Source organism: Porites lutea, chromosome 5 (assembly GCF_958299795.1).
Source record: "Porites lutea chromosome 5, jaPorLute2.1, whole genome shotgun sequence".
In the NCBI taxonomy this organism is placed as follows: domain Eukaryota; kingdom Metazoa; phylum Cnidaria; class Anthozoa; order Scleractinia; family Poritidae; genus Porites; species Porites lutea.
In genome coordinates, this window is record NC_133205.1 from 37,877,427 (window position 1) to 37,889,057 (window position 11,631).

Below are 11,631 nucleotides of genomic sequence, written 5' to 3' on the forward strand. Positions count from 1 at the left end.
TACGTAATCCACTGGATAGTGATTTATCCAGTGGATAGCGCTATCCAACGTTTGAACCGGACCGGGGCCAGGCCTTGAAAGTCAGTTGAGGGGGGGGGGGGCACTCCTCTGACCAAACTTCCTTTGAATTCTCGTCTACCTAGAATGAGTACAAAACATTGGCTACGAGCTGATACCAGAATCTTCAATTTACCTTCTTTAAAGAAATGATAAGTATCCCCGGCAGCCTCTTTTATATGGCAGTAATCCTTTAAAGATTAAATCGCGTTCTTTCAAACTTTTCCGCGTTTATTCCAATTCGCTTGAAATGTCAAATGTAGACGAATTTCCCTGGAGTTGATTTCATGGGAACCGCACTACAGCTTTTAATTAAAGAAGAGAACGAAAAATTCGTCGTCGTTTGTTTACATTCTCCACAAAATGTGAAATTAGGCATTTTCAGGTCGTAGTCTTGCAGTGACGGCAGAGAAATGTACAAGAAAAGGGTGATCATGGTGATGCACGCGCAAATTTGTTGTCTTGCTTAATAAACCTATTGCTTTTTGATAATTGCCGTTGCCAAGGTGATTACACGAGACGATTCGCAACGACGATTTTTAGCGCAACACAGCGTTGCAACATTGTTTCGAATGGTTACAATATTGTTCCAGCATTGCAAAACTCTGTGTTGCGCTAAAAACCGTCGTTCCGAATCGTCCCGTGTAACATCAAAGCTCCCACTTTCTTGGCGGTAGAGCGTCCACGCGAAGCGAGAGCGGCGTGCGTAGCCGTGAGGGATTGTCTTGCTCCCAGTCTTCAGGCGGCTCCACCACCAAAAAAAGATAAAGCATTCGCCTGCTAATCCCTCCAGCTTCTTAACTGTTTGTGTAAAGTAAAATTCTCACATCTTTAATACGTGAATAAAACATGTGAAAAAATCTGGCGCAGGCTAACTTTCATTTGTTCGCGCTTTGTGCCTGGTGTCCATCTTGAAAATGACGCCACGACACCACGAATGTTCACGATGTGTTCAGTAAGGGTTTCCAAAGATCCCAAAGGGTTCTTCTATTATATAACCTACTGTATGATCCCTGGGTAATCCCAAAGTTTTTTTCGACTAACCGATCCCAAACATAGATAGAGAATCAAAAAAGGAACGCAATGTCAGATACGCCTTCAGGAGAGTTGATCATCCTGTAACCAGACGCGCATTTCATAATAAATAATTTTGAGGTAGGTAGTTTTTAGCTTGACTCAGGAATTCAAGCTAGAGCGTAACTTTTTTCTGCAGGGATCTCAAGAAATGGAAGGTGGGCTTGATCTTTTCTGGGAGACTCACAACTGAAAGATTGACGAGGAGATGCTGGTCAGAAAATTAGAATTTTCCAATCTAGGTGTGGATTGGGCTTTATGTGATCTCTAAAGGAGACGCACAGCCAGGTGTAGGCCCCTGACACAATCCTATACGATACCTTTGAGGACAAAAATATTGTCTTTTTCTGCTGAACACCATTGGTGATACCAATTTCTGCAATTTCTACCCTAAAGCGAGACGACGATTATCCCCGTATATTGGGGAAAGCTTAGCGCTTTACTTCTCCATTTACCAATCAGGGGCACCCAACGACGATTTCCTCTTACATACCTTGAAAACACTTTTTAGGTTGTCCAAAGTACTTTTACGTCTCTAGAAATGCGTCCAAGGCTGCGCTATAAAATTTGTATCTGTTCGGTCATTCTAGGGAACATGAGTCCTTTGGAAATTACAAGGGCTTCAGTATTATTTTCCCGAAAATGTTAGATGCAATTTAACGTATTACGAGGTTTTCTTGTCGAAGAACATGCAACACGAGCTCGCAAAATACTGTTGAGCCTTTTCCGAGGTACGTTGATGATAAAAGAAAATGTTACTTTAAGCAGTACAAAGGAAGGTAAAATACAAAAAACCAAACAAAACTTAAGGGACTGGTCAAAAAGTATGGGGGGGGGGGGGGGCCGGAGCATTTGGAAATGTGGTTGATAAAAAACAGATGACCCACCCCCTCCCTTCGGCACAAAAATGACTGACCCACCCCTAAAGCAAGGTTGGAAATTGCATGACCCACCCCCTAGTTAAAACATGGATGTTTGGTTTCCTCTAAGGCCATCCCCTTTTTTCTCTTCGTTTACCGTCGAATGCGTTTCCTGATATTGGGTCGGTCGGTCGGATTGAAAAAAAAAAAAAACCTTAAAAAAAATCAAAAGAAGTCTCGGAATAGTGGGCCCTGGTCACCCCAGGACGACGTTAAAAGTTAACATTCATATATTTGGATTAACAAAATGTAAAATATACTGTGAAAAATGTTCATGTTTTTGTTCTTGTTTTTCTCTGTGCTGTTACTATGCTCATTTTTCAGATTAAAAAGAATTATTCCAAGTGAAAAATGGTGTAACTATGACGTTACTTTTTTTAAAAAATGCCTAAAATTTGGGTCGGTCGGACGACGGTAAACGGAGAAAAAAAAGAGGATGGCCTAACCTTGTTCTGTGCTTGACAAAATTTGTTGATACACTGCTACAACAAATATCAAAATCACAGAAATCATACCTTTCACTGAAAAGACAAATGTGGAAAACCGAACATTTCTTGTTTCGATGGACGTTATGAGTCTTGACACAAATATACAGCAAAACGAGGGTTTATTGAAATTGTATGTCACAACGCATATGAAAATTCCCACAAAGACAACCCATTCCTACACATTACTTGCCGGAAATTCTTAGATTAATCCTCAAAGAAAATTTCTTCCACTTCAATGGAAAGCACTACCTACAAAACCATGGAACTGGAATAGGCACAAAGACAGCAGTTTTGATTCCTTTGCCAATATTTTTATAACACAAATTGAAACAACCACTCTAAGCAAAACCTTCCTTTAGAACAACAGTTTGGAAATGCTACATACACGATGTCTTTTCCCTATGGGACATGAGTAAACCAGACATCGAAGCCTTCATGGAACAAGCCAACTTTCATCACCCAACTATTAAATTCATGGCCGAAACATTTGACACTGAGATGCAGCGTTTTTAGACACGGTTGTATACAAAGGTACAAGATTCAAGAAAACTCTATCCTTGATGAAAGACACATTTTAAACAAACGGAAACCTTCTTGCACACACATTTCACCTCGTGTCACCCTCCAAGTGTTAAAAAAGGATTTGTCAAAGGAGAAGCCTTGAGAATCCTACGAAAAAACTCCTCAGAAACAACCTTTGAGGAAAATAATTCAAAAAAAGCTTGATGGACCAAGGCTACCCACAAACTTTGATAGAAGACGTACTATCAGAAATAAAATTCACAAAAACGAGTCTAAACTCCTAAAGCAAAACCTACAAGGAGGAAAAAGATTTATTGCCATTTGTGACACAATACCAACCCTCAGTGTCTACTATAAAGGAAGCTTGAATAATAAAAATGGAATCTTATACAAAGCCAACCATAACTTTAATAAATCTTTAAAAAACCACCAATCATTTCCTTACAAAAAGAGAAAATCATTAAAGGACATGCTCGTTAGAGCTAAAAAAAAAAAACGTTTAATAACAAAGAGTTCAAGGGAAGGGATGTGCGGTCTGTCACCCGTTGCATTTTCTCGCACAACAGGTTTGTGAGTATTTTAGCAATAATTCCAGCTGGCTGTGTTTTATATAACAAGTGTGGTCAACTGTCTCGTTAGCAGTTAGTGCTTATCTATGTAATAAAATAGGGTGACCCACCCCCTAAGGGAAGCTGCAAATTGCACGACCCACCCCTTGCACAAGGCTCAAAACCTCATGACCCACCCCCTCTCTGCTCCGGCCCACCCCCCCTATACTTTTTGACCAGTCCCTAATCCCGGGGCGCGATTCATTCAACCAAAGTTCAGACCAGTCCGACCGGGAAAAGTGGTCCACCTCAAAAGGTGGACCAGTTTTTTCGAAAACTTTTCCGGTTGGACCGAACCGATCCATTGAGTTTTGGACCGAAATTTGCGGAAATTTTGGTTGAACGGATCTAGAATACGAGTATTTCCCCATTTTTCCTCAGGGATAGTGGAGGGAGCGAGCGAAACGAGAGCGTGCGTGAAAATCACCCCACGCGAGAAACTGCGCGTGTCGCCTTTTCTCGCGTGGGGTGATTTTCACGCGCGCTCACGTTTCGCTCGCTCTACTATCCCTGAGGAAAAATGGGGTCTTCTCGTAGTCTAGAACGGATCGCGCCCCCGGAGGACCCCCTGGAATTATTTCAGGAAAGGGCCAAATTCGTACCCAGATCCCATGAACCAATAGGAGCCTTGCGGTTATTCAAAATGGCGGCACCACGGGGGCATTTACTCAATTTATCAGTCATACTTTTTTTTGGCTTGCGTGGGACGCCATTTATTTGTCTCGCTGTGTGTCCGCTTCGCGTTATAGTGGGAAAATCTACAAGCCCAAAAAGCGACGGTAAAGTTAGAATCTTGGGTCGGCAGTTCACAGGTAAGAGCAATGAGCTTATATCAAACTTTCGATTACTGAGTAGTGTTTTTAATTTAACGCTGTGGCTATTGCTGGTTTTCAGTGTCACGCCATTCAAAATAGATCAAAATAAAAATCAAAACCGTCCAATAGATAAAGTCCAGAATCTGGGAAATGAAAGGAGGTACATATACAAAGACCCTGCCCAAGATTCAGGTCAGAGGAATATTTCGTATACGAGATATCCGAAGAAATGTTTTAGCCAAACTTATAGATTTCTATGGAGTCGCCATGCTGGTACTCACCCGGATGAGCTCCAACATGGCAGACAGAAACCAACAGAAACATCTGTTACCGAGTTTTGCTACAAGAGCGTGAATTTATTCTTTGAGAAACTTATTAACATTAAAGTAATACTTTTTCTAATACACAAACTGTTTAGATAGCAAAATTTTCTGAAATAAGTCATTTTTTTAACCTACATGACAGCTCTCTTGGCCTTCATGTAAATGCCGCGTGACACAAAAGTAGAAATTCAAGTGTACTCTATTACAAAACCAAGAACCCTTTTGAAGCGAAAATTTGTATGAAAATTAGTTTTCAGCTGCTCTAATACATCGTGAAAGTAAAATCTTGGTAGGATTGATACTTTTTTAGTTTGAATTTTAGTGACATCATGTGAAAGCCAACAATATGGCCGGTAACCGGTCAAGGTTTTTAAAACACTAAATGACTGGCAGTCCTATATTGTCAGAAAATTTCTCAAAATCAAAAAATCCCAACTAATCTATGTTGATAAAGAAAAGTCAAGCGATCCTGAAATGCTTTATAGATCTCAAGTCTAGCGTTTGGTTTACGCTGGGCTCAGAAGACGAAACCATCAGTTTTGTGACACTTAGAACTTTGTTCAGCTCGTCTGCCAGTCAAGGTTTTCAAACACTAAATGACCAGCAGTCCTATTCTCCGTATAATTTCACAAATCGAAAAAATCCAGCTAAGCCAAACTATAATATGTCGATTAAGAAAAGTCAAGCAAAATTTACTAAGAAGTATTATATAGGACTGCCGGTCATGTATTCAGCACCTTAACCGGCAGTCGAGCTCAAAAAAGTTTTAAGTGTTACTTAACATGGTTTTGTTTTCTGAGCTTGGCGTAAACCAAATGCTAGACTAGATTTCAGGAGCGCTTGACTTTTCTTAATGACATATGATAGCTTAGATTAGCTGGAGTTTTTTGATTTGTGAAATTTACTGAAAATATAGCACTGCCCGTCATTTAATGTTTTGAAAACCTTGACTGGCAGTCGAGCTGAAAAAGTGCCAAGCGTCACAAAACATGGTTTCGTTTTCTGAGCCCAGCCCCAGCGTGAACCAAACGCTATTCTTGAGATCTATAAAGCATTTCAGAATCGCTTGACCTTTCTTAATCGACATGTGATAGTTTGGTTTAGCTGGGTTTTTCGATTTGTGAAATTTACTGAAAAGACGGGACTGCCGGTCATTTATTATTTTGAAAACCTTGACTGGTTACCGGCCATATAGCCACAGCGATAAATTGCGTTAATTTTAGTTACAGGCTGGTGAAAAAATCCGCATTCTGAGACCACAAACGAAAAAAAGGACACAATAAAAAAAACTTCCATACCTTCTTATATCAGACAGCCTAATAAGCCATATTATTGATATACCAAGTGATAAATGGGGATATGTAGGTCATCCCCTGTGCAATAGGGTTGAGGTTAAAATCAGCACAGCAGATGATGAACCTGTAAAAATTGTATTTTTGTTTTTGTTATCAGGACTAAAATGGGCGGTAACCATAGCAACTTGCCTCCCAGGCCGATTAGTTTTGCTTACATGTGCATAACCATTCGTGACTCAGATACACTGAGCATCATACTTGGCAGTGATCATGAGGCATCCATCGTACGCCAGATCATACAAGAAACATGGCCCAAAGGGATGCAGAAAGAAACCTTTGAGCTCAATGGAGTATACAAGTTCAGATTGAAGGGCAACCCATTTTCCCCTCTTAGTTCATCAAGTGAAGCAATTGCTTGCAGAAGAATGGCTGAGAGAATTTTGAACAGGCTATACCAGCTTGGATGGAAGCTTCAGATGACAAGCACCTTATCCCAAGAGCTTGATCTGGCCACTTGGATATTTAAGAAAGTTCCAGTTCCAGAATTTACCCCACCCCCATTTCTTGTTGTTGGCCTTAGTAATCTTGATAGTTTGATGATACTCAATGCTCCCAGTGAACTCCATCAAGTCTTCAAAGATGCCATAGAAGAATCATGGCCCAGTGGAATACAGAACTGGACAGTTGACAATGAAGTGCTGTCCATCAAGCTGAAAGGTAAGCCATGGCTTCCAGGTGGAGAGGATACTGTCCATTCAAGAGTAATGCTGCAAGCAATCATCAGCAATCTAATAACAAAACAATGGAATTTATATGGAAATTCCAATATCAGGGCTGACAGCAATACGTTCTTCTTCGAGCACAACCGAAGCATGGTACCATGTGAGCACCCACCTCCAGCCTTTTTCATAATTACCTTCAACATGAATGATGTACTAAGGGTGATTGGCCTCCCAGAAAGCTTAGTGCCTGTGATTCAAAGTACTATCCAAAGTGCTTGGTCAAAAGGAATTGAAAAAGAATCACACTATGCTGGGAGTTACCAGTTCAAGCTTAAAGGATGCCCATGGTGGGCATCAGGAAACGAGGCAGTAGAATCCAGATTCCTTGTCATGAAACTGATGGAAGTTCTATTAGCTCATGGTTGGAGCCCTATCACAGCATTTGACAGCTCAAGAAAATGGTGTGATAAGAGATCTCTGCTTTTCAGACAGACTCAGCCTCGGAACACACCATTTTTCTGTTTGAGTCCATATCTCAACGACAAACTGCGGTTCATTAATGCACCAGAGGATGTAATCAAGGTATGTTATGACAAAGTGAGGGGTTCTTCCATTAATGTATGGGTCACCAAATGTCCCCCAAAAAATAGACTTTTAAGCTTTTCTGTGCTGTAGTTTGGAATTGAGCTCACTCACCCAAAATTGGAAATATTCTTTGATTTATAGTACAGTGTCTGGGGCATTTTTGCACGTATTTGGTCACTGACAAAGATTATTTCTTTATAGTGAATTTTGATGCTTGTTTGTCATGTAAGACTTTTTATAATAATAATAATAGTAATTTATGAACTTATTGTGCGCAGCTTAACATGAGAATGGTCAGCTGCTCATTACAACTACATTACTTTAAAAGAAACAAATAAAAGATAATGCATTAAAAAATAAAAAGAATATATATGCATGCAAGTAAGAACTGAAGATAAAATTGCTCACCAATATAAAGTTTTAAAAAGATAAGTCTTAATATGCGCCTTAAAACTGTTCACATTAGTAATCGACTAATTAGACTTTTGACTGAAGATCTAAGGTTATATAAGGACGATTTAAATGTTAGTAAATCACATAGATATTTAGGAGCAAGGCCGTGAATTCCTTTGAACCTAATAAGCAGTATCTTAAATTCTATCCGGGCTTAATGTAACAGCCAACCTATAATTTTGGGACTCGGTTAATTTGTGTTTATCATGAGGGAAGGGGGGTTGGGTTGTTTTTGAGGGAGGTAATGCAAAAAAGGAGTCTCCAGATTTGGAATTGGAACCCCCGCCAAATTTGTAGAAGGCAAGTGGTCTCTTCACCACTGTCACCCTTGCTCGCTAACAATAAGGGCAACAACAACAATAATGACCTTATTTACTCTCAGTAAAAGAATCGTTAGGCAAAAAAGGGTATGAGTCATCAGGGTTGTTTTCTTTTTCACATTTTTAGATCTGCCAGAATGTCATCCAATCCCAGTATGCCCCTGGTATTAAAAACATGAAGCAGTGTGGTGACAGCCTGAGGTTAAAGCTTCTTGGTAATCCTTGGTGTGCCTCAGTTAGTGGTCATAGTGAAATCCATGCCAGAAACATGATATGCCATTTAATTAGTGCTCTTGCAAACCATGGTTGGATGGCACTAATATCAGCTGATTTCTCAGGGAAACTTTTCTCTAAAGGAGGCACAGGCTGGCCAATTGATGTTGACAGTTTTTTCTTCATTTATGAGCCTGCAGTTGGGTCTACACCACCAACAGCTCTATCCTTGCAAATGTCATAATCTCAGTTGTAACTCCAGCTTCAGATTCAAATATATTCCTCACTTTTTCTCATCTAGTAAATTAATTCAACAAAAATCCAACTTTCCAGTGCTGTTGTAAAATACTGATAAACAAAGATTTCTATATCAATGCACTGCTCAGTTATTTTTATTTGTATGGACACAGCATAGGTTTTCAGCCATAGTCTCAAAAAAAAAGAACCATGTCTGAATGTACTGCTGAAGGACCTGAAGAGTTTTCATATCAGTGGTCTCAGGTCACACCATAGCCTTTCATCCACAGACTTAAAAGTTAGAGCTACATACTGAGTAAATAATGCCATGTAAAAGTACTGCTGAAGGGGTTTCATTTGAATGGTCACACCACAGGATTTCATCCATGAGATGAAAAAAGAAAGTAGTTGGTCTCGCAACTGGTAATGTTGATATAGAGTACGTCTAGGCTGCTTCACCTGCCTTTCTTTCCCTGCTGGGACAGTTTAATGGAACTCAATGCGCCTATAGATCTGCAAGTTCTCAAAGATGTTATAAAAAGATTATCCACAGGCATGGACTAAAGGTATCCAGAAGTTGACATATTAAATTGAATTGCTTTTAATCAAGCTAAAAGGTTATCCCTTGGCGTCCAGATGGTGAGGAGGCAGTTTATCAAAGGTTATTGATGCAAACTATCAACAGTGATCTTTACGAGACAACGGAATTTATATGGAAATTCCAGTATTAGGGGTGACAGCGAGACTTTGTTTTTTGAGCAAAACCCAAGCATGGTACCTGGGCAGCCACCTCTATCAGCTTCAACAGCACTAACTTTTTAAAGGTTATTGGAGTGCCAAAGAGCATAATAGGGACCTTAAGGTCCCTAATGTGTGCATACTATGGGTTTAATGGCACTATTTTGTGTGCAAATTCAAACCATGCATGTCAGGTCATTTAATTACATAACAGACTTGCTGCTATACAGTAGACAGCAGCATATTTAAGAACCTGTCTTTAAATGTTTCCTTTTATGTAATGTCAAATGGAATTGAAGCTACATATTTAATTGGTAGGTTCATTTATTTAAAAAAATTCCACTGAACAAAACAAAGCAACTGTGAAGATCATGAGGTATAATTCAAAGAAGGAACTGTGAACGATTCATTGCTGTGTGCTGGTTCTTACTTAGCGTTCGGGAAAGGCGTTACATATATAATACTTTAGCAAAAGAAAATAATGGAACAGAGAGGTCAGAGCCAGTCTAGCCCTTGGGGTTTGTGAATTTCACCAAAGCTATTTTTAGACCAAATGAACGCTTGAAATTAATCGGAACTACATTGTGCATTGTTTTCTTTGAGGCAGTCATACATGGACTTGATGATGTTGCAAACAGTCGATTTAAATGTGCAGAGGTCTCAGGAATTAGACTTCCGTTTAATTACAACCTCTAAAAGTAACCTAAGTGAAATTCCCATATCCCGGCCAACGCTCTAAGGTTCCCTAAGATTCCCTTTATGTCCCATTGTTTTTATTTCCTTTTCTTGTAACAAACTGTCAGTAAATTACGCATCATTTTAGCAATAGACCCAAAGTTTTATTCACAAAGTGTAACTTTAATAAAAATTTCCTTACGACGCCCTCCGTTAATTTTCAATGGTCCGTCCGACACGGTACAGTGCTTTTTTGATGTCAAAAGCATAGGCTGCTCTGAGACTCTATGGGACTTAAATAGAATTTGAATTTTACAAGAGAATGTATGAGAATAATGCATGGTTCAATTTAACCTGTTACCAACTCCCCCCCGGGGCATACCCCCCAGGGATTTGCAATTTTTTTCTTTCTTGGTTGTCTATTCCCCACCCTCTGGGCTCGCAGAAAGAGACAATTCCCCACCCCCGAGCTCGTGATGGACTTCACATGCGTGGTTTTGGGTACTACTTATAGGAGAGTAATACTGATTTCCGCACAAGAGCAAAACGAGACGTTTTTACTAGAACTATTAAACACGTTTTCTAAACATGAATACTAAATTTGAAAAGAAAACGAAGAAAAAACTTTTAACCTCTTCCTTGAAAGAACGACCAGCGAACAGAATAAGATAAGAAAGTTTCTTAAGACGCCTGTTGTTTTTTCGGACCCTAGTCTCTTTAGCTCTGAGCGCTACCTTGAAATACAGATTTCATTTTGTTTCAGGTTATTCTTGCCCAACCACTTTCCAAAAAATTCCCGCGGTTTCCCTCGAAAATAAGCAGTCTCGGGGTCTGCTGCCATCATGTCAACCGCGCGAGGAATGACGTACTTCACAAAAACATGGAGAAGCTAGTTTCGATTTGCCCCGCACCCTGCCCCGGGATAGGACCGTTTTAAAGAAATCCCCACCCCCTAACCCGAAGGACTGGACCTGTCCCTGGGAGTGCCCGTGGGGATGGTAGCAGGGAAAATTGAACCCCGCATAAACAAAATAGGTTATAAACTGAAATGGCTCTAGAAGCGAACTGAAAGTAAAAGACACAACACAAACGAAAGGTCAGTCATTTTTATTTCGAATCTTTTTAAAGAGCTGAATTTAGTACAACGAACGCCCACATGGTCTGGGCTGCCTGTGTCAATAGGGGAAATTTGCTCAACGCTGATTGGTTACGTTTCTTACCTGAGTTGAACATTGAAAATCTTGTTTTTGAGCAGACAGTTTTATTTTTGGAATCCTTAGTAGATGAGTTGAAGAAACCGCCTGCCAACCTTTGGAGTCCGTTCTAACCAGTGCCAGCTTTGCGATAAATGAAAGGACTCCCCGACTTAAGGATTTTCTCGAACTCAGGAGGAAGACAGCAATTAGCTTGTTCGACATCTTTAATATCATTGTGGACTTATGGTGAAAAAGCTCTTCTTCGCACGGTCATATCTTCACCATGTAATTTAAAACTTTTGAAAAAAGGAATGGGAAAACTCGCGTCCAAATGACTTGTTCAAAATTGATTGGACTTGAAAACTGTGGAGAGGTTCGGTGATGCATGGA

General features: G+C 40.0%; 1 protein-coding gene across 1 annotated transcript; it reads left to right on the top strand.

The window, feature by feature from the left end:
* Positions 1–4,417: 4,417 nt before the first annotated feature.
* Positions 4,418–10,957, top strand: LOC140938621 (uncharacterized). The gene is made up of 3 exons (XM_073388120.1): positions 4,418–4,481; positions 6,260–7,406; positions 8,310–10,957. Exons 2-3 carry the CDS (start codon positions 6,267–6,269, stop codon positions 8,637–8,639), a joined length of 1,470 nt encoding a protein of 489 aa, XP_073244221.1. The 5' UTR covers positions 4,418–4,481; positions 6,260–6,266; the 3' UTR covers positions 8,640–10,957.
* Positions 10,958–11,631: the final 674 nt, after the last annotated feature.

What these genes read in the sequence shown, in the direction of transcription:
- LOC140938621 (XM_073388120.1), top strand. Translation starts at nt 6,267, where the DNA reads ATGGGCGGTAACCATAGCAACTTGCCTCCCAGGCCGATTAGTTTTGCT. An exon ending in CACCAGAGGATGTAATCAAG is followed by an intron (nt 7,407 to 8,309) that starts GTATGTTATGAC and finishes TCACATTTTTAG; the next exon opens with ATCTGCCAGAATGTCATCCA.